General features: G+C 40.0%; 1 protein-coding gene across 2 annotated transcripts in view; it reads right to left on the bottom strand.

Moving 5' to 3' along the window:
* LOC134348089 (glutamate receptor ionotropic, kainate 1-like) overlaps positions 1 to 24058 on the bottom strand; it is a 370881-nt gene that overhangs the window by 112378 nt on the left and 234445 nt on the right. For both annotated transcript variants that reach the window (XM_063050936.1, XM_063050933.1), the window contains exons 5-6: positions 20093 to 20146; positions 14100 to 14273 (exon numbers count right to left, since the gene is read on the bottom strand). In XM_063050936.1, the coding sequence (XP_062907006.1) occupies positions 14100 to 14273; positions 20093 to 20146 (228 nt within the window). The remainder of the gene's footprint in view (positions 1 to 14099; positions 14274 to 20092; positions 20147 to 24058) is intronic.

Raw genomic sequence — 24058 nt, 5'->3', positions numbered from 1 at the left:
CCCTGTGGGAGGCCAGTGCAGAAATTGCAGTGGCCCTAGCAGAGATATTTAAAATACCCCTAACGACAGGTGAGGTGCTGGAGGATTGGAGGATAGCTAATGTGGTTCTATTATTTAAGAAAGGCTCTAAAGAAGCCTGGCAATTATAGGCGGGTAAACCTGACATCAATAATGGTTAACCAACACAGACAAAAAGTGCTGTGAACGCAGCAGGCCAGGCAGCATCTCTAGGAAGAGGTACAGTCGATGTTTCAGGCCGAGACCCTTCGTCAGGACTAACTGAAAGAAGAGATAGTAAGAGATTTGAAAGTGGGAGGGAGGGAGGAGATCTGAAATGATAGGAGAAGACAGGAGTGGGAGGGATGGAGCTAAGAGCTGGAAAGTTGATTGGCAAAAGGGATACAAGGTTGGAGAAGGGAGAGGATCATGGGACGGGAAGCCTGGGGAGAAAGAAAGGGGGAGGGGAGCCCAGAGGATGGAGAGCAGGCAGGGAGTTATAGTGAGAGAGACAGAGGGAGAAAAAAAGAGAGAAAAAAAACACAATAAATAAATAAATAAATAACGGATGGGGTACGAAGGGGAGGTGGGGCATTAATGGAAGTTAGAGAAGTTAATGTTCATGCCATCAGGTTGGAGGCTACCCAGACGGAATATAAGGTGTTGTTCCTCCAACCTGAGTGTGGCTTCATCTTTACAGTAGAGGAGGCCGTGGATAGACATATCAGAATGGGAATGGGATGTGGAATTAAAATGTGTGACATGTCAGAATGGGAATGGGACGTGGAATTAAAATGTGTGGCAGGAGTGATAACTCCCTCCCTCGCTAGTGAGAGAGAGTGCCTGTTTGAGATACCAAAGTGCTGGGACACACTGTAGTTTCTGAAGGATTCCAGATCAAGGTCTCTTTGGGGACTTTTGCTATTGCTTGCATGGCGGAGGGGAGGGTCAATGCTTTTGCAACTGTTTGTGTGTGGGAGGGGAATAGGGGGCTTTGGGCTCCGATGTCTCTGCCATTCATTCTTTGGGTTTTTTCTGTTTCGTGGATGCCTGCGAAGAGTAAGAGTTCTGGCTGTATGTTTTCTACATTCTCTGATATTAAATTGTACCATTGAACTTTCAAACAAAACGTCTAAATTGGGTAATGAAGTGTTTATTAGGAATCAAAAGATTCCAATAAAGATTCCATTTCCAAAAACATCAAGAGATCCAATTTTGATTTCACTCTATACATACAATGATTGTGAATATTTCTGGGTAGAATCTCACCAACTGGATAATTAAGCTGGGTACTTCTGGGCACTTTGTACATTAGTGTACTTTGCTATTTTACCTTACCTAGCATTACAGAAACACCAAATAACACTATTCCAATTGTGGATACTTCCATCTGTACTGACATCAATTGAAACAGCAAACATCACACTAGATCCATCATAGAGAGAGTATAAATGGAATCAGAAAAAAATTGCACGGGTTTTTTGCTTTTCTCACTACTTAATAGTGCATTTTGGTAAAGTAGAGAACTTCAGAACTATCTGCAGGTTGTTATTAAAAAAAAATAGAATTAGGAGGCAACTTGGCTTCTCAGACCTACATTGCCATTCAGTAAGATCACGGCAGAACTGAATTGAAAATTCTGCTTTAGAAATGTTCAAAGATTTTGCCTGCACAGCCCTGTCCAGCAATTCACATACGCAGGAGCATAAGCAGCGGCAATAATGGACTCTGCCTAATAGATCCCTCCCCACCAGGAGGCACTGCTTCAAAAAGACAACATCTATCATCAAAGATCCCCACCTTTCAGGCCATGCTGCTTTTTTTGCAACTACCATTCAGCAGGAAGTACAGAGGCCTGAAGTCCCACGTCAAAGTTAAGAGAAGCTGATACCCTTCAAAACATGCTGTTCTTGAACTAACAGGCAAAACTATATTCACTCTAGCTTTGCATTTTGAATTAAGATGGACTTCTTCTTTATGTTCCAATGCTTTTTCTTGTAAAAATTGTGTATAATTTATGCCGGCTTTTGTTGTGAACATTGCTCATTTGATGCTACATACTCCTGATGCTGTTACAAGTAAATTTTTCATTGCGCCTGTGCATATGCACACGTGTGCATAAGACAACTTTGACTTTGAGGAAAAGACTTCCAAAGGCTCTCAATCCTCAGAAGAAAATAAATCTTTCTTCACTGTCTTCCAAAGCCAACTCCTTATTTTTAAGCAATGATTTCGCCCTCAACCTAACAGGGAGAACTTTATCCATCATTTGGTTGCTAAGAAATTCTGAAGTAACACTGCCGGCTGCCTTGCATCACAGAATGTATCATTTATCACTTAGATCATGGCTAGGTGGGAATCTCATAGCAGGAGGCAAAGCCATGCCCATCTGTGAAGAGATTACTCATACAAAGTCTTCAGAGGCGCTACATGCTAATTGGGTCTTGCTGATGCATCGTCCACTGGAGGCTGGAAGCATATCCTGGAGTTAAATGACTATGTACTGCATGTGTGTGGATGGCAGGGAGGAACAGGGCTTTTGATTGCTGTTGTTGATTTGTTGCTCGTGTTCTGTGTTGTTCTGCCCAGCACTGTGGGTGCGCTAAGTTAGCAGGAATGTGTGGCAGCACTTGCAGGTTGGGTGTGTTGGTTGTTAATACAAATTACACTTGTCACTGTATGTTCTGATGTACACTTGACAAATAAACTTGATTCTTGATGAACTACACGTTTGTAGGGCCAGCTCATCCAAGGCTGTTAGCCTCACGAAAGCTGCAGGGTGATCTTCAGGAACACTCAAGCAGCCACAGCAGACCTCTGCCGTACAGCACCAAAATCTTCTGCTCACTCCTGCATTAGAGAGATCATCCAAATGCTGGTTTCAGCAAGAAGGGAAGAACATCTCAGACGCTGGGTTTTACCATTCCTGGTGCCCTCCCACAACGCAGCCAGGCATTCACACCAATCATATGCACACAAGAATACCCCTTAATAACCTACACCGGACATTCCCCAAAAGATTACCACTCCCATGGCATTCATGTTGTTTTGAACCATCAGAAGAATGCCATATTTCTGGGGAGCAGAAATGGTAACAATGATGCCTGCTCTACTTCCATTATACCTACAATTGCGTGGTCAAGTACAGCTCTAATGCCATATTCAGGTTTGTTGACAACACTGCTGTTGTTGATCAAATCAAAGGTGGTGATGAATTGGCATAAAGGAAGGAAAGGACATTGGAAATCTGATTGAATGGTGCCACAAGTACAACCTCTCGCGGAACCAAAGAGGTGATAATTGACTATGAGCGGAAGAAGCTGGAGGTCCATTATACAGTCCTTATTTGAGGAATGAAGGTGGAGAGGGTCAATAACTTTAAATTCCTTGGGATTATCATACCAGAGGATCTGTAAAAGGCACCACAGCATCTCTACTTTTTTAGAAGTTTGAACAGATTTTGCATGTCATCTAAAACTTTGACTAAGTTCTATGAACTTAGAACTTCACAGTGAAGTGTATCCTGACTGGTTGTATCACGGCCTGATCTGGAAACAACAAAGCATAGGAACAGAAAGGTCTACAGAAAGAGGTGGATACAGCCCAGTCAATCAAAGACAAAGCCTTTCCCAGCATTGAGCACATTCTCAGCGCTGCCATAATAAAGCAGCATCCATCTTCAAGGACCACCACCATCCAAGCCATGCTCTCTTCTCACTTCCACCTTCGGGCAAGACATACAGAAGCCTTTGGTTACACACCACTATGTTCAGTTTCCTGAACCAGTGTGGATAACTTCACTCATTTCTACTGTGAACTGATTTCACAACTTACAGACTCACTTTCAAGTACTCTTCATGCTCTCAGTTTCTATCTTTTTATTTATTTATTCAAATGTGCACAAGTTATTTTCTTTTGTAGATTGGTTGTTTGTCAGTCTTTGTATATTGATAGTTTTTTCTGTAAATTCTATTGTATTACTTTACTTAGCTATGTAACTGCCAACAGGAAGATGAATCTCAAAGTAGTATATGGTGACATATATGTACTTTGATTATAAATATATTTTGACTTTGACTTTGAAACCTTAGAGATCTAGCACTCTTACATACTTTCAGCAGCTGACATTGCCCACATGGATGGAACCAATGGCAAAGGTTACTAGTGATATCTCGCCAGTCATTACAGCCCGCCATCGAACTACAGCTGAGTGCAGATAATAAATTAAGATAATAAGAGGGCACAGTAGCATATTGGTTAGCACAATCATTGACAAGACCAGCGAAAGCTGATCGGGGATCGATTCCCACCACCATCTGTAAGGAATTTGTATGTTCTCCCCATGAATATGTGGGTTTTCTCTGGATGCTCTAGTTTCTGCCCACATTTCATAGACCTATAGTTAGGATTTGTGGGCATGCTATGCTAGTGCCAGAGTGGGCTGCCTCCAGCACAATCCTCGGACTGCACTGGTCGCTGATGCAAAACAGCACATTTCAATGTATGTTTTGATATACGTGTGACAAATAAAACTAATCTTTAATCTTTATAATCTTTATTTTTAAAAAGAACCACGCAAGTATCATAAAGAAAAATTAATGGTCCGTGAAGATAAGATTTCATTGCTTTCATTAAAATTTCATTAATGACCTTGCAGGTTTGCAGACATCCATTCTACTGGACATTCCACCAGCTTGCCAATTCAAGATGGTGGCCAATGTCATCTGTATTGTTTCATTATGCAGATGTTATGAGATACTTCTTGTCTGTGTTTTCTAATGTTGGGCCTGGTGTTCTCCTGCATTCCCACCAGCACTGAGAGCTAAGATTTAAGGCCATAAGACCATAAGAGATATGGCATAATGAGACCATTTAACCTGCTTTATCTGTTCCACCATTTCATTATGGATGACTTATTATCCCTCTCAAACCCATTCTCCTGCCTTATCCTCACAACCTTTGACACTCTGATTAATCAAGAATCTATCAACCTCACCTTAAATATACCCAATGACTTGGCTTGCACAACCATCTGTGACAATGAATTCCACAGCTTCACCACCCTCCGGCTAAAGAAATATTTTGTTTTCTGTGTCCTAAATGGATGACCCTCAATTCTGAGGCTGTGCCCTCTGGTCCTAGACTCCCCCTGCATAGGAAACATCCACCCTACATCCACTCTATAGAGAACTTTCAATATTTGATAGGTGTTTAATGAGATTCCCTCTCATTCTTCTAATTTCTAGTGAGTACAATTCCAGCGTAATCAAACGCTCCGTACATGTTAACCCTTTCATTCCTGGGATCATTCTTGTGAACGTCCTCTGGACCCTCTCCAATGGCACATATCTTTTCTTAGCTAAGGAGCCTGAAACTGCTCATAATGCTCTAAGTGCAGTCTGACCAATGTCTTACAAAGCCTCAGCATTACATTTTTGTTTTTGTATTATCGTCCTCTCAAAATGATTGCTAACATTGCATCTGCCTTCCACAGCACCAACTCAACCTGCAAGTTAACTTTTGGGAAATCCTGCACGAGGTCACCCAAGATTCTTTGTATAGTGTATTTAATATTTCAGTAATATTTGAGTGATAATGCAAACATACTGTTTGATTAGCATACTTTGTTGTTAACATAATACATTATGGGTTATATGTAAAGGTATGTGAAATACATATGTCATTATGCCATCATGTCATATGTGCGCGTCTCACTATAAAAAAACCTAAGTAAATAGTTAATACTCTGGCTCCTGTGTTTTCCTTTTGTTTAGTTTCTGGAGTTACAAAACATAACAGTGGAGACGAGTAAGTTTTAAAACAAAACCGAGATGACTATCTACTTGGTGAAGTGAAAGATGTATTTTTCTTTGGAAGGGGAGAGAGAAGTTTGAGTTTAAAAAAAGCTCCACATGTGTTCCTTCGGAAGTGGGAAGAGAGGGTCAAGTTAAAAAAAAAGGAAGAAAACGGAAAAAAAATAACAAACTACAAGTGAACATGAACCGTGAGTACAAGATGATAATAATAACAGCAGAAATGGCTAGCTACATTGGAAAGATAGATGAGTTTGATTGAACAACAGATAACTGGATTGTGTATGCTGAATGAAATAAGAAATATTTTGAAGCAAATAGAATCTCCAAAGAGAAACGAGTGACTGTTACTGAATGCTTCAGGTGGAAAAGCATATAGTTTGCTTTAGAAGTTTGACTGCTTTAATCAAACCAGCCAAACTTAGCTTTGCTGATATCATGAACATAATTTAGAAACAGTTAGAACCGAACTCTTGTTGACTGTAGAATGCTTCACATTTCATAAGTGGAATCAAAAGAAAGAGGAGTCCATTTCAGCTTACGTGGATGAATTGAAAAAAATCGGCTGAACATTGTCAGTTCAATGATGGGTTTAACGATGCACTGAGAGATCATTAAGTTTGTGGAATCTTACTGGAAAGCATTCAAGAATGACTCTTAACTGAGATGCAACTTGCATTTAAAGGCACAGCTGAAATTGCTGTGTCAATGGAAACAGCAGCCAGAGATGCAACTGACTTGCAGTCAGGAATGAAAGTGACTATGAACAAAATTGCAACCTCTATACAGAAACCTTCCTGGCAGAATAAAACATTACCAATATGGCAGAGGCCAATAAAGTAGGATACAGACAACAAGCATTTTGGGCAGACAGAAATAAATGGATTACACAGGGAAGAGAAAAAGATAAAAAGTCAAGTTGCAGTCTCAACAAGAACACTAATCTATATGCTGTTGATGAAAAATCTGATAATGTTGAGAGTGACACAGACTGGGTAGCCTTGAGATATTACTTGTCTTGGGAGGCAATCAATATGACTTGCACTAGAAATGAACAGCAAATTAATTAAAATGGAATTGGACACTGGCTTCGCTGTTTCATTCAATCCATAAAGTAAGTTTAAATGGCTATTCAAAGATACTGAACTGAAGCTTGAAGATATCCACTAAGAACTTATACTAGAGAATAGATAACTCCTGTGGGAATGATATTTGTAACAACAAAATGCAACAACCAACAAGCCACATTGGGCTTGTGTGTGGTAAAAAAAGAAGGACCAGCATTGTGGGGCTGTGAGAAGCTGAGACATCTCTAACTTCGATGGAGATCCAACCACTATTTTCATGCCACATTCCCTACAACAGAGTCAACTGAAAGCAAATTAAGAAAGGTACTGAATGATGCCACAGCAATGTTTAAGGACGACATTGGAAAACTCAAGCATATCAAGCATAAAATAGTGTTAAATGAAAATACCACACACAAGTTTTACAAGGCCCATCCAGTTCCTTATACTATCCACAATAAAGTAGCCAGTGAGCTGGATTTCACAGAGGCTGAAGGAATTATTTCCAAGGTTGACTGGCACCCAAGAGTAATGCCAGTGGTCCCAATAGGCAAGAATGTTGTGTCCATCAGGATCTGTGGTGGTTTTAAGGTCACCATCAGCCCAGTACTGGAAATAGAGCAATAAGCTCTGCCCAGGATAGAGGACATCTTTGCAAATCTTTCTGGATGGAAGCACTTCAGCAAAGTGGATTGAGCTGAGGCCGATGTACAGGTGGAGATAGAAGAAGAGTACAAAGTGTTTCTCACTGTAAGCACTCACAAAGGGTTTGATAGTTCACAGATAATCTATCAAAGGCTTATTTTTGGAGTAGCACTTGCACCTGCATTCTGGCAGAAATCTAAGGGCCAGGTGCTGCAAGGCTGCCCGGGCACTCTGTGTTATCTGGATGACATCATTGTTACACGTATGGATGAAAAGGAACGTCTCAAAAATCTCAAGACAATGTTAAAAAAATTAAAATATTATGGGCTCAGAGTAAAACGTGGCAAGTATGAATTCTTTAAATCAAGCATCACTTACTGTGGTCAAACCATTGATTCACAAGATTGACACAAATATGCTGAGGAAATTCAAGCAGCGGTGGATGCCCCAATGCCAAAGGATATTTCATAGCTGTGGTTCTTTTTAGGATTTGTCAACTACCATAACAGGTTCCTGCCAAATCTAGCCACTGTGCTCCACCCCTTGAACTTATCACTACAGATTGAGAAGAAATGGCAATGGACAAAGCAGTGTGATGTGGTTTTCCAAAAGACAGAAGGAAATAGTGACATCAGACACTGTACTCACACATTATGATCCACATCATCCAGTAGAGCTTGTCTGTGACACCTCGCCTTATGGAATAGGTGCAGTCATCATAAGTGCTGAAAGTGAATGCCCCATAGCCCTTTACATCAGGTTCCCTTACTGCTGCAGAGCAAAATGGCTAGAATCTGCAGCAGAAATTCCAGTTCCTGTACTACTGGGATGGGGTTTGCCTTAAGTGGGGATTGAGAGTTATTGTACCATCCACGCTGACAGCTAAATTGTTGGAGGAGTTACATGCTGGAGATCTAGGCATAGTCAAACTAATAGCATTGGTTCAAGGCTTTGTCTGGTGGCCTGACATAGATCAGCAGATCAAGGAGCTTGCTATGCACCTTTTGGGATTCCAACATATTCAGAAGATGCAATATGTTACATATTTGAATTGGAGTTTATACTAAGCAGAAAGGAGTGTTGTGTATTTAATATTTCAGTAACATTGGAGTAATATTGTAAATGTATTGTTTGATTAAGCAATCTGTATTGTTTACATAATATATTATAGGTTATATGTAAGATATATTCAGATATATAAAGTGTAAAGGATAGGCGAGAGTGGATATCAGACCACCGGAAAACAATGATAGAAAGGTAGTAATGGGGGACAATGAAATAGCAGACAAACTAAGTAAGTATTCTGCATTAGTCTTTACTGTGGAAGATACTAGAAGTATGGTGGAAGTTCCAGGTGTCAGGAGGCATGAAGTGTGTAACGATACCATAACTAGAGAATATTCTTGGGAAACTGAAAGGTCTGAAGCTAAATAAGAGGCCTGAAGGTCCAGATGGAGTACACCCCAGAGTTCTGAAAGAGGTGGCTGAAGAAATCATGGAGGCATTGGTAATGATCTTTGAAGAATCAATAGATTCGGGAATAGTTCCAGAACACTGGAAAATTGCAAATGTCACTCCACTCTTCAGGAAGGGAGAGAAGCAGAAGAAGGGAAACTATAGGCCAGTTAGTCTGACCTCAGTGATTGGGAAGGTGTTGGAGTCGATTGTTAAGGATATGGTTTCAGGGTACTTGGAGGCACAAGATAAAATTGGCCATAGTCAGCATGGTTTCCTCAAGGAATGACCTTGCCTGACTAATCTGTTGGAAAGGAGACAAAGGAGAATCAATTGATGTTGTGTACTCGGATTTTCAGAAGGCCTTTGAGGTAGTGCCACATATGAGGCTGTTTAACAAGCTATGGTGTTACAGGAAATATTCTAGCATGGATAAAGCAGTGGCTGATTGGCAGGAGGCAAAGAGTGGGAATAAAGGGAGCCTTTTCTGACTGGCTGTCAGTGACAAGTGTTATTGCACAGGGGTCTGTGTTGGGACTGATTCTTTTTATGTTATATGTCAATGATTTGGATGATGGAATTGATGGCTTTTTTGCAAAGTTTGCATATGATATAAAGATAGGTGGAGGAGCAGGTATTTTTGTGGTGGTAGAGAGGATACAGAAATACTTAGATTCTGAGAATTGAGAAAGAAATGGCAGATGGAATACAGTGTTGGGAAGTGTATGGTCATGCATTTTGGTAGAAGAAGTGAAAGGGTTGACTATTTTCTAAATGGAGAGAAAATACAAAAAACTGAGATGCAACAGGACTTGGGAATGCTTGTGCAGGATTCTCTAAAGGTTAGCTTGCTGGTTGAGTCTGTGGTGAAGAAGGCAAATACAATGTTAGCATTCATTTCAACAGGGCGAGAATATAAAAGCAAGGATATAATAGTGAAGCTTCATAAAGCACTGGTGAGGCCTCACTTGGAGTATTGTGAGCAGTTTTGAGGCTGGAAAGGGTTCAAAGGAAGTTAATGAAAATGATTCGTTAACTGAATGCCTTGTCATATGAAGAGCATCTAATGGCTGTAGGCCTGTATTCACTAGAATTCAGAAGAATGAGGGGTGGACACATCGAGACCTATCGAATGGTGAAAGGCCTTGATAAAGTGGATGTGGAGAGTATGTTTCCTGTGGTGGGAGAGTCTAACACCAGGGGACACAGCCTCAGAGTCAAGGGGCATCCTTTCAGAACAGAGATGAGGAGTAATTTCTTCAGCCAGAGAGTGGTGAATCTGAAGAATTCTTTACCACAGGCAGCTGTGAAGGCCAAGTCCTTAAGTATATTTAAGGCCAAGGTTGATAGATTCTTGATTGGTCAGGGCACAAAGGGATAGGGGGAGAATGCAGAAGACTGGGTCAGAGAGGAAAACTGGATCAGTTATGATGAAATGGCAGAGCAGACTCGATGGGTCAAATGGCCTAACTCTGCTCCTATATCTTATGGTCTTATGTACGTGAATGGCATACATCATTACTCTACTACTGCATATGTGTGTGCCTCACTAAAAGAAAATCAAGGTAGTCACATTTCCCCGGCTCCTGAGTTTTGCTTTCAATTAGTTTCCAGAGTTACAAAACATAACAATTTGTTCCTCTGATTTTTGAATCTTCTCCCCATTTAGGAAATAGACCACGCCAATACTCCTTCTACCAAAGTGCCTGACCATGCACTTCCCTATATTATATTCCATCTGCAACTTCTTTGTTCATTCTCCCAATCTTTCTAAGTCCGTCTGTAGATACCCTGCTTCCTCAGCACTACCTGCCCCTCTACCTATCTACATATCATCCACAAACCTGGCCACAAAGCCACCAGTTTCTTCATCCAAATCATTGGCAGATAACATGAATAGGAGCAGTCCCAACACTGGCCCCTGCAGCACGCAACCAGTCAGTGCCAGCCAATCAGAAAAGGCCCCCTTTATTCCAACTCTTTGCCTCCTGCCAGTCAGCCAATCTTCTATCCGTGCTAGTATCTTTCCTATAATACCATGGGCTCATATCTTGTTAAGGAGCCTCATAAGTGGCACCCTGTCAAAAGCCTTCTGAAAATCTAAATGAACAACATCCACTGACAACAGGAATTCTGCAGATGCTGGAAATTCAAGCAACATACATCAAAGTTGCTGGTGAACGCAGCAGGCCAAGCAGCATCTATAGGAAGAGGTGCAGTCGACGTTTCAGGCCGAGACCCTTCGTCAGGTCTCGGCCTGAAACGTCGACTGCGCCTCTTCCTATAGATGCTGCTTGGCCTGCTGCGTTCACCAGCAACTTTGATGTATGTTGCTTGAACATCCACTGACTCTCCGTTGTCTATCCTGCCTGCTATTTCCTCAAAGAATTCCAACAGATTTGTCAGGCAAGATTTCCCCTTAATGAATTCATGCTGACTTTGGCCTATGTTGTCAGGAGGGAGGCAGAAGAAAGGAAATTATAAACCAGATAGCCTGACTTCAGTGGTTGGAAAGATATTAGAGTCTGATATTAAAGATGAGGGTTCAGGTGCTCCAAGTACCCTGAACCCTCATCTTTAATATTAGACTCTAATATCTTTCCAACCACTGAAGTCAGGCTATCTGGTTTATAATTTCCTTTCTTCTGCCTCCCTCCCTTCTCGAAGAGTGGAGTGACATTTACAGCTTTCCAGTTCTCCAGAACCATTCCAGGATCTAGTGATTCTTGAAAGATCATTACTAATGCCTCTACAATCTCTTCAGCTCCCTCTTTCAGAACCGTGGGTTGTAGTCCATCTGGTCCAGATGACACAGGCTTTTCAGCTTCCTAAGCACCTTCTCCTCAGGAATAGCAACAACATTCGCCTATGCCTCCTGACACTCTCGCATTTCTGGCATTCTGCTAGTGTCTTGCACAGTGAAGACTGATTCAAAATTCTTAGTAAGTTTCTCTGCTGTTTTTTTGACCCCATTACTACCCCTCCAGTGTCATTTTCCAGTGGTCCAATATTCTTTCTCGTCTCACTTCTACTCTTTATATATCTGAAAAAAACTTTTTGTATCCTCTTTCACAATATTGGCTAGCTTATCTTCATATTTTATCTTTATTCTCTTTATGGTTTCTTAGCTTGACTCTGTTCACTTTTAAAAACTTCCCAATTCTCTTCCTTTCCACTAATTTTTGCTTTTATGCTGTCTTTGGCTTCCCTTGTTAGCCACTGTTGCCTCATCCTCCCTTTGGAATATTTGTTCATCTTTGGGATGTATCTATCCCACACTTTCTGAATTGCTCCCAGAAACTCTAACCACTACTATTTTGCTGTCATCCCTGCCAGTATCCCCTTCCAGTCAATTTTGGCCAGCTCCTCTCTCATGCCTCTGTAATTCCATTTACTTCATTGTTATCCTGATACCAGATGTTAGCTTCTCCTTCTGAAACCGCAGGGTGAATTCTATTATATTTTGATCATTGCCTCCCAAGCGTTCCTTTACCTTAAAGCTCCCTAATCAAATCTGAGTAACACCCAATTCTCTATTGCTGTTCTCCTAGTGGGCTCAACCATAAGCTGCTCTAAAAAGCCATCTCATAGGATTTCTACAAATTTCTTCTCTTGGGATCCAGCACCAACCTGATTTTCCCTATATACTTGCATATTGAAATCCTCCATGGCTATTGCAACATTGTCCTTTTTACATGTCTTTTCCATCTCACATTGTAATTTGTAACCCAGTCTGGTTACTGTTCAGAGCCCTGTACTCTACATTTTCCGATCCAATGTCTCTTCTTTCTAAGGATCTGATTTCATTTTTTACCAACAGTGTCACTCCAACCCCTCTGCCTATCTACCTATCCTTTCAACGTAATGTTTCCTTGGATGTTAAGTTCCCAACTATGATCTTTCAGCTATGACTCAGCAATGTCCACAATATCATATCTGCCAATCTCTAACTGCATGACAAGATTGTCTACTTCATACTGCGCAGGCTCAAATATAACACCTTCAGTCCTGTATTTTCAATTTTGGCTCCCTGTTACATTTTAAATCATCCCACTGTCTGCAAATTTGCCCTACCATCTGCCTGTTCTTCCTCACAGTCTCACTACACCACTGCATCAACTGCCATGTTCCCCCTCAAGAGAAAGTGAGAGCTGCCCGTCTCTCTCCGCAGCTCCTGGGTCTTTCATTGCATTCAAGGTGGTGTTTCTGGTATTGAGCTGACATTGGAAGTATGCCTTAATCAGCTCAAGCCCGTCTCTGTTTCCTGTACAGGAAAGCTTCAACAGAAGCACAGTTAGGGAATGTTAAAGTCCCATTATAGTATTTTGGTTATGTGCATAAACCACCCTAATGGCATTTTAAGCATCTTTTTGATCAATTTCATGGTTGTTTGAAAGAGTTCTGATTAGATTTACATACCAACAGTAGGTACAATCAGTCTCTAAGCAAAGGTAACATTTCACCATGGATCATGGTTTGTCAAGCATTCCATTTTGTGTAACCTCTCAGAGACATTCAATGCCATACATTCCACATTCTACACAATGACTTCTTGACTGGAGCCAAAAGTCCTGCAGACATTTTTCTGAGCTGGCCAATCAACCAAACTTCCAAATGTACTTTAGACTTTCTAGTTTCTTTGTTCTTTCCTTTGCACCTTTATGACTCAGGCAAACAAAATTAATTTCATTTATCAAATGCATAACTTTCGTATTAGGTAATTACACAATTCATCAGAAGTAGCAGCTTAATGAGTCACCTGTGTCTGAATCTCATCATAAGGGCACATATTCACTCTTTTTGTTTCTTAACTTAACCATAGTGAATGAATTGGTGTTTCAGTGGCAATGTTGAGTGGAACACTAAAACATACTGCATGATGATCTCCCCCTCAACAAAAGGGGCAATCAAATAAGCATCATAACTTAAATAAGCATCACAATTTAAAATCTGTTATTTCTTGCAACATGACAGAAATCAGAGTTTACGGTAATTGGTACCTTAGAGAGAAAAAAATGGAACTATTAATTGCCAAGACGATTTTCCAAAGCACCATCTACATTAGTGAATTGCTAAGTATTATGGCAGGCTTATCTTCTTCCAGTGCGTGATAGATACATACTGTTATCATCCCATCCAGGAGACCAGAATCAGGTTTGGGTGGCGCTTGAAGTCGTTCCATGGACCACTTCTCAGTAACGTATGCAACATGTGGGTCATCAATTTTTAGAAGGCGAAACCCTGTCATATTGACACCACTGTATCGATATGGTTCCAAGTTCAGTGCAAAGAGATCCTGCAGAGATAAACCACAAATCATGAATTTCAACTGATGGTTGTCCTTTTTCACTTTATATAAGCAATTTAATTAATCGATGAACAATCCACTTGAAGTGGTTTCAGATATTATTTACTTTGCATTTATTACAAAATGTAGGTGCACGTCCTCAAGAAAGTTACAGGTTTTATAAATTTACCAAAACATAAACAATTACCAAAAACTAATTTTCATCTATTTGCTGTAACCTGTGTGCCTACCACCAACTATATCCTTCTCCAGTGACTGTTATCAATTTGGAAAAGGTACATTCAGTTCCCAACGAATGATGTTGTTTGGGAGAAAGACAAAGGGTAGCATCACCTGTCCCAGGAATAGTTTTGTTGCTTTCTCACCTTCTAAGTTCCAAACATTGAAGATTAATTTGTAATTGGCACCAATTAGCCATTTCCTGTCCAAATCAAATTATTCAATATTTTTGGTGGGGAAGGGTAAGAATGACTTTCCATGCAATGCAGAGATCTCTCGAACTGTTGTTGAATCAACATGCAAATTGCAGTTATTCCGACTACTATGGTAGCCAAACTAGAGTGGAGTAGAAACACTTAGATTACTTCATATAAAAACAAGAGCAGATTGTAAACCAACTTCCACATCAAATAAATTAACCTGCATAACTGAATATAACATCCACACATGTTATTTACTCCTGACTTGTTCAGCAGGCAGAGTTTTTGCCAGGAGGAACTCGAATTCATTTTTGTTTGGTATTGTTTGCTGCACTCCCAATCCAAGTGATACTTCTATGCCAAGATGCTTCAGAGATTAAAAGGTCTTGAATGCCTTTGTTAACATTTTATTGCTGCAACTTTAATGTTTTTATTTTTTGCATTTATGCACATGTTCCCTTTACTTTGCAATTTCAAAGAAAGGACTGCAAGATATTTTCTTCTCTACAGTATTAAATCTTTGTGAACAGATGGTGTTGTTGTGGTGAATGTTTGCACTGCTGATATAAAAACCACTCGCAGTAAAATTTAAGAATTCCCAGTGGTTCCATCCAATCTGCGAAGGAAAAAGTCCCCAAAAAAGAGGATGATATGCTTTAGGACCCAAATCACATACTTATCAAAGCTGATTTACACTGATTGTAACACAGTGCCATAAACATTGAACCTCATATATTATGAAATAATGATGCACTTAATAGATCAGTAACTTCTTCAAAATCAAGGTCTTCATTTACATCTAAACACACATCAGTGAACAAGGTATAGATACCATTTCATGAGCTCCATGTTTGCTCTATCTGATCCTTCCATGTGCAACAGTACTTTTATTTTGTGACAGAAATCTCAATTCTTTTTATTCTGGTCAACTGCCAAATAATTTCAGTCCCTATCCTGTGGTCAGGGTAGTTTCCTAATGGATTAAATGGATTTCCTCTTTGCTCTTTTATTCTCAGGAAGGGCACCTTCTGTGTTTGTGGCATGCCAGTATTATTAAGAAGGATGGCAAATAGGACAAATTCTGCAATAATACCAACATGTCCTTTGCTTAGATCCCAACAATAATAACATTACTTAGTGCTACATTGTTGGTTATTTGGACTATTATTACCTACTAGCTTCTGCCAGCTTCAGGCACTATTCCATTTTAGAGCCTGGTCACACTCCGGGGAAAGAAAGCTATTGTGCCAATTCTCAGTAGCTTCCAGGACACACCAGTGTGCCTTTCTGGCATTTTGGTAGAAATTAATCCAACCCTGACAGTGAGGATATCTTTCATGCAGAGCTGAGGGAAGGGACTTCAATGAAATGGAAATTCTGATTACAGTAACACAATGGGAAGCAAGTGCATTCGTGAAAGGCAGTAATCTCAGAAAAATTAGGCTATTTGGCTCAATGGGGCAAGAAAGCAACTTGGATAAAGAATATTAGCATTTATGATTTCTATAGTCTTCATGTATTGCTTAAGAGGGTTCAAAGGACATAGGCTAAATCCCCCTTCTAGACTTTTGGACAGTTGGTAGAGACCTTGAGGATCCATAGCAAGCAAAGAGTGGAGGTACTGTACATACATAACTTTGCCTGGGCTAATTGAGAGCTCTTTCATATTCCCTGCTAATTCCTGCTTGGGTGCACCAGGTGGTGCAAATCTAGGATCACCGGGATCACGGCCTGAGTAAATGTCGGCTTTGCAATGACACTTCTTCCAGCTAAACAACCCATAACGTCAAAAAGTAAAAATAACAACACAGCCAAGAGAATTTTAAGAAACATTGGTTTTACTGAAAGATCGTTTTCCTTTTGGTTAAAGTATGTCAATTTTGTGATCCCTAAGGGTAAGGTGTCTAATCTAACAAAACAATTTGTTCTTATACAGTATACTCACTTCCTACAGATTTAATAAAATTATGAAGATGCCTCCTCTGCTTTAAACTAATATTCATTAAATACAAATTATTATCCTGGTTTCAGCAGTGTGATTGTCCAGGTTATCTTCTATAACCAACAGTTTGCAACCTCCAGTCTGTTGAAGTGATGGGCTCAAAAGTATACAAAATGCAGCAAAAAAAAAACCTGACAACTATTTCCATGAATCACTCCAATTAATCTTGTGACCTCTCTGCTGTGAGCCTGTCAGCTGAGTGACAGATTCTGTGCAGCTTTGAGCTGTGGACTCGCACCTACAAGGAGAGTGCTTAGATTAATTTCACTTCCAGTCCTTACAGCTGGTTGAAACAGAAGATAATCAACTCATCAGTCTTCAGCTGGAATCAAATGCACATTGCAGAAATAAACGGGCAGTATGCCAACATTTTATCATCCAAATTCCAGACCAATGTAACATTCTTTCTCCTGGTCAAACTATGTATAAAGTTTTTAAGCTTTTTAATGCTTTGGCAACAGTGAAGAATTCTTAAATATTCAGCTTCTTGTATTCTTGGAAATACGTCACAACAGACGTTAAATCAGAAATGATACCCATTTCTCAAAGGGTTGAGAATGAATTATGATAACTGGTGAAAAAATCCAGCAGTAAGTGTCATAAGCTAAAATAAGCAGTTGGTGGTGATACAGAAATATGAATAATAAACAAAAATCACCTTGCAATTTTCATACATTTTGATGGGACTGCAGGTTATTTATGGTTTTTCTAGAGTTTGGACTGGCATTCTAAGAGATTTATTAAAGAGTGAAAAATTGAGCCTTTGCTGATGATTAGAAGAGTGTCAATATATCACACTAATAGGTTTAAGAGCAACATATGCACCAGTAATACATCATCAACACTTAGTAGTTACAGTGCACACAATAGGCTGTAGCTCGACTGCATGTTATTTATTGGCTAATCTTATGCTCTCCAAAAATAATGCCATTTCAACTTCCAGGTTATAATCCAGAGCAAAACCAGTTTAGAGCTTCCAAGTACTTGGTGCCAGAGAGATCCTATGCATATGGTATGCTAGTTTGATAAATATTACATCATATCATGTACTATTACATTTTCTGAATGACTTATAACTTCTAAAACAAATATAAACAAGAGTGACCTTTTTCAGTTTTTGAGTGACAATAGGATTACGTGACTATCAGTGTTATATGTTGATACAGCGGCATTTACTGAGGTTGTGTGCATTGATGTGAGCTTTGTGAAACATTGTGCGAGTTTTATCTGCCCAGGTTGATTACTATGAAAGTTGCTTCTGGGCCGAAGATGAGTGTACTGAACACGGACTTACAATCACAGAGCAAAAGGAGATCGAACATCATCATTTATTGTCTTGTATATTACAACACTAAGAGATGCTCAGTGAAACCAAATGGGCAGTATGAAACAACTGTATGATTATTGGGATGCCTGCTACATTTAGTTTTATCTGATAATAAGTGAGGCCAGAATGGCTCTGCGCTAAAAGTGGAGCATCTCTGACGGTGGATGCCATGCAATAAACTCAAGAGATTCTGCAAGTGCTGGAAATCCAGAGCAACACTCACATAATACCTTGACCTGCTGAGTTCCTCCAGAATTTTGTGTGCAATGCCATGAAGTCTGAATTTACTTCCAGAATCAGCATTATAAAACATAAAGGGTCAGGATAAAAACATTGAATGTGGACTCAGGACCATCATCATAAGAATTCATGAATTGTGTTATGGCTGATTGGGTGCACAATAGCTCCAATGAAATGAGAAATACAACACAAATATATTCTGGGGCCAGTCCCTTTCTGCAAAATGATCATTTGCTGTTGGGGAATTGTCAGTTTGTCAGAAAATGTGGCAACATCTCCCAGCTTCTAAAAGTCATCAAATGCTGCTGATGACCACTTAAACCATGAAATATTGCAATCCAGAAGAAAAGTGCCACAGCAATGGACGCATATATTGCCCAGGGTGAACAAGAAAAAGGATAGAAGCAGCATCAGCAGCATTATAGTCAGAACTCTAACCTAAATTAAATTTAGCATCAATGATTCAATATTTGCCTTTTCTGTGAGGGGAAAAGTAGTTATCTCAGAGGAGGTGACATGTTCAGTTAACTGTATGGTTAGAGATCATTTCCAATGCGGACAATAGATATCTAAATCTAGTGAATCAATGGAACTCTCTCCACTCTTCTTCTGATGTTCCAAAAAAAAAAGGCAATTCCTTCCACAACTCTCTGGTTCACTCTTCTCTTTTCATCAACACATGTTCTTCTTATACAATGACGGGAGTGTTATGTTTTGTCACTCCAGAAGTTAATTGAAAGAGAAACACGGGAGCATAGGAAAAAGTGTCTACTTCATTTAACCTTAGTGAGGCACTCTCAAAGGACATGGTGGCATGATGCCGTATGCCATTCACATCTTCTTACTTACAACCCGCAATTAATTATCTGAACAGAGAATGCTTAATCAAACAATATATTTACAATATTGCTCAAATATTACTAGAATATTAAATACACAACAGGGAGATACAATATTTTCCCTTTTACCTCTTTCCTTCAAATTTTCCAGTGATAAAAATGCAGTTGTTACAGGTGAAGTGGCAATTTGTTTACACTTTTTTTCCCACCAAAGTTCATGGTGTAGTTTCCTTTAACACTGGAGAAACCATGTGCCGATTGGAGGACTGTTTTGCAAAATATAGCCCCAAAGGATGGCCCTGAGCTTCAAGTCACATGTCACTTTAATTCTTTATCTCACTCCCACTGTTCCTACCCTGTTCAAGTTAACTCCAATGTCAGCTTGAGGAACAGAAACTCATCAACTTAGAATGCAACTACAGCAATTAATAATTTCAGAACACCAAATTTCCTTGATAGTGTCAGTTCTGATGAAATGTCCTCAACTTGTAATGTTAATTCTATTTTTCTCTCTCCACAGATACTGCCCAACATGCTGAGTATTTCCATCACCTTTTTTCAGACTTGCAGCAGCTTCAGTATTTATATCTCACACTTTTCTTTCTCTCTCTTATGACCTCTCTATCTCCTTCTAATTACACCTTCAGAAGACAGATGAGCTGATTTGTAAGCCTTCAACAATATTGCTTATCATTACCAACTATGTTATTCAAATTACCTTAGTCTCCACCCACTCCATGTTCTCTGACTATTCCCCTTTTCTGTAATTTTATTTCTAACCTGCTCATCAACCCAAGACATGACCTTTTATTCCTCTCACCATAGACACTGCCTGTCCTGCTGAGTATTCCTGCCATTATCTGCCGTAATTCTAACTTCTGACCTTTTAAATTGTGTCTTTTACTCAATGGTTCCATAAAGTTAACAGACAAATCTGAATCAGTCACAACCTCAAAAGTGTTTTTAAAATGGCACCTTACCAGTGTGGTGAAAAAGTAGTGATAATACTCAGTCATCATTCCCATCGAAAGTATCTGCAAAGGGAACAAACCAGCATTAACAGTAAATATAGACCTTGTATTCGCTTGGCAACTACTGCACTTTCTGGATATTCTGAAATGCTATAAAACTAATGAGTCTCTTTTGTAGCTTAGTCACTCTCTTTATATCAAAAAATGAGTAGTTTGCACACTACAGGATGCCATATTCAGTAATAATTGACCAGTTCTGTTTTGACAGTGATCAGCCAAAAATAAATATTGGCCAAACCAACAAGAGGACTCATCCACAGCTCTTACATAACAGATTTGTTGACTTTAATTTTACATACACTGGAATTGGAAGATGGGATCTTTGTTTGTGACTTAGTTGAGTGTAGTGATGCACAAAACTGCTGGAATTTTGTATTCATCTACAGCAGTATGAAGGTAACACTGGGAAAACAAGAAACAGCGAGAAGGCCGCAAGTGTCCAATGAATGATGCTTGGCTCTGCTGATAATGGGAGTTCTGCGATGGAGGAGACCACGGTAGATTTACTGGGGAACTTATACATTTGTAGCTAGATATGGAAGGGAAACAACATGAGTTTAGGGCAAAGATATGGGTTGGGAGAGTAGGTGGCTCAGAGAACATGGGTTAGGAAGAGATAGCAGCCAATACTTCAGGGTGAAAGTAAACCTGTGATTAAGTGTTTGGGATGTAAATCTGTGAATAATTAACTTTATGTGCTAACCCCTTCATTTGTTGGTAACTGCAGTGAAACTATAGAGACTGATTCACATTTGGCACCACAACCACAAGACAACTAAACTAACTTATAAACACGAAGATTTCTGCAGATCTTGGAAATCCAAAGCAATACACAAAGTGCTGGAGGAACTCTGCAGGTCAAACAGCATCTATGGGAAATAAATAAACAGTCGATGCTTTGGACCAAGACCCTTTCTCAGGGCTCTAACATATGATCTGAACTCCAATAAACTATTGATTATCCATGCGTACAAAATTAACTGTTCTGGCATTTAACACTGAACAATCCAATTACAATACATTTACAAGTATAATTGGCGCTACATCCAAATATTGACATATTTATAATTAATTATCCCATAGACAGAGCCTAATATGCAGTTTTAAATATTACAACCCATTCATCATTTTAAATACATTTCACAACAATTGCTCCTCTGTGGCATTATTCATTATAAAGCTACTCATTTCAAAAAATTAATATTGACTGTTTCAGATATTATTGTGTATTTATTTGTAATTATAAGAATAAGAGATAATTGTCCTAGAATTTTGAGTAATATTCATCCTGCGATACCAGAAGCTCAATTGTGCTCATTTCAGAAACAGTCAGGGCTATCGCCTTAACATTGAAAAGGCTATCTTCCTGTTCTACATCTTTTAGAGGGAAACCAAAACTTTAAAATAGGTTCTTGGCCTTGTTTGACCATATCATGGCTGTCATTATCTTTGTCAGGCCTCCTGTCAGGTGGTAGCTGCATCCAACAGTAATAGACAGGTGTCTATGCTTATTGAGCTCCATTCTCAAAGGCTATTTCAGAGCCACATGCATATACGACAGACATAAATCAAGGGAACAAACTGGAGAGAGCCCCATTTTCGGTAATCATAAGCCACTCCTGGTTAAATCACTGGAAGTAGATAGTTTATTGATCCCAGAGGAAATTACAGTGTCACAGTAGCATTACAAATGCGTAAATACACAAATATTAGGAGCAGTAGGAAAGAATAAAAAATAAGTTACTTCAAACAGTCTAACAGAAGGGGGTCATCAGTTCCCTGCCTATAGGTTGACTCATTGTAGAACCTAATGGCCGAGGGTAAGAATGACCTCATATAGCGCTCTTTGGAGCAGCACAGTTGTCTTTGTCTATTACTAAGAGTGCTCCTCTGTTCAGCCAAATTAGCATGTAGAGGGTGAGAATCATCGTCCAGAATTGCCAGGATTTTCAGTAGGGTCCTTTGTTCTACCACAGCCTCCAGTGTGTCCAGTGTCACTGGAATTTATTTACTATTGTCACATTACTGAGATACAGTATAAAGTTTGTCTCGGATCATCACACAGTGCATTGGGGTAGTTCAAGGTTAAATGTAAACAGAATAAAGTACAACAGTTGCAGAGAAAGTGCAGTGCAGGCAGATAGGGTGCAGAATCATAACGAGATGGATTGTGAGGTCAAAAGTTCATCTTATCATACTAGCCAACCATTTAGTAGTCTTATAACAGTGGGGTAGGGGCTATCTTCGAGCTTGATAGTGCAGGCTTTCAGGCCTTTGTATCTTCTGCCTAATGGGAGAGGCTGCATGTGAACTGTTGTTACTGGGCAGTGACTTTAAACTTACTAGAGAGTAACCTCACTGATTATTCAGTGGAATTCAGTCAAATTTCAGGTTAGCATTATGTTGCCATGACTACAGCGGCAGAAAGCAAAGGGATATGCATGTGCAGGGGGAATTAAAGAGCAACTCAAAGAGAAACCTAAGGCCCAAAGCTGAAGCTGACAGGCTATATCAGACATTCCACCTCTCCCGGAAGTTCCTGGAGTCTCCCGCATATGAATAGTGGCTCCCTGATGCCCGCAAATTATACACACTATCACGGAAATCAATTCTTTTGAGAGCGAGCGAGAGCAAGAGAGCACGCGAGCGAGAGAGAACGCGAGAGCAAGCAAGGGAGAGAGCTAGAGAGAAAACAAGCGAGAGCAAGCAAGCGAGCGAAAGCAAGCGAGAGAGTAAGAGAGAAAGCAAGCGAGAGAAAGCGAGAGCATGCGAGCGAGAGAGAGAAAGCAAGCGAGAGTGACCACGAGAGAGAGAGAGAGAGAGAGAGCGAGAGTGCGCCATGGGAGAGTGTTCCAGAAAAAAAAAGAAAATATAAAACGCACGTCACCTCAGACTACACTAAAGTGCACCCTCGCCTAATAGGGGTCAAAATAATGACAATGTTTGCTGCACTGTTTGCAACAATGACTTTTCTATTGCCCATGGTGGGTTAAGACTGTAAAAGACATGATGAGGTGAGTTTAACAGGTGTCATTCGTTCATTAGCATAGCTAACGTTATTTAAACTAGCTGGCTAGCTGCTAAGGAGCTACTCTATTGTAGACATCCCACCTCTCCCGGGAGTCTCCCTCAAATTGATGGTGCTACCTCCCTGAACTGGGTTTTTGCAGGGTGAGATGTCTGCTCTATATATACATACACACGCACCTCCAGTTCAGCACACAGCTGCGTATGATGAGATAATTTAAAATGTAGCATCAGTGACCTTTTTTATGCCTCATTCCAAATTGCATCAGATACAACTAACATTAGTCAATCTCTGGTTATACCTGCAGGTGATGGATGCTCTGTCCATCAGAACCTGTAACTTTTTTCTCAGCAGAGGCTACAAAGTTAGTAGTTTGGACTCTGATTTTTCTGGGGATATAAGTTACTTAGCCCAATTGAGTCCTGCATCAAATAATAGGTTTTCAAACAGATTCACAGCAGATACCAACTCATTGGCTCTTCATTTAACCCTGGAACATCTGGACAGCAAAGACATCAGGATGCTCTTTATTGACTACAGCTCAATACCATTACCATCATCCCCTCAAAACGAATCAAAAAGCTCCACAACTTTGGCCTCAATATCTGCTTGTGCAATTCAATCATCGATTTCCTTATTAGTAGATCCCAGTCAGCTCAGATTGGCAACAACGTCTCATCCACGATCTCCATCAGAATTTCACCTCAAGACTGTGTGCTTAGCCCCCTGCTCTACTCACCTTATAATTCTGACTGTGAGGCTAAGCACAGTTCCAATACCTTACTCAAGGTTGCTGATGAAACCACTGTTGAAGGCCAATCAAAGGCGGTCATGAATCAGCATATAGGAGGGAGATTGAAAATCTAGCTGAGTGGTGGCATAACAAC

Source organism: Mobula hypostoma, chromosome 6, assembly GCF_963921235.1.
Source record: "Mobula hypostoma chromosome 6, sMobHyp1.1, whole genome shotgun sequence".
In the NCBI taxonomy this organism is placed as follows: Eukaryota; Metazoa; Chordata; class Chondrichthyes; order Myliobatiformes; family Myliobatidae; genus Mobula; species Mobula hypostoma.
Note: the sequence above shows the minus strand (reverse complement) of the source record. Positions and strands in the feature narration are given on the sequence as shown.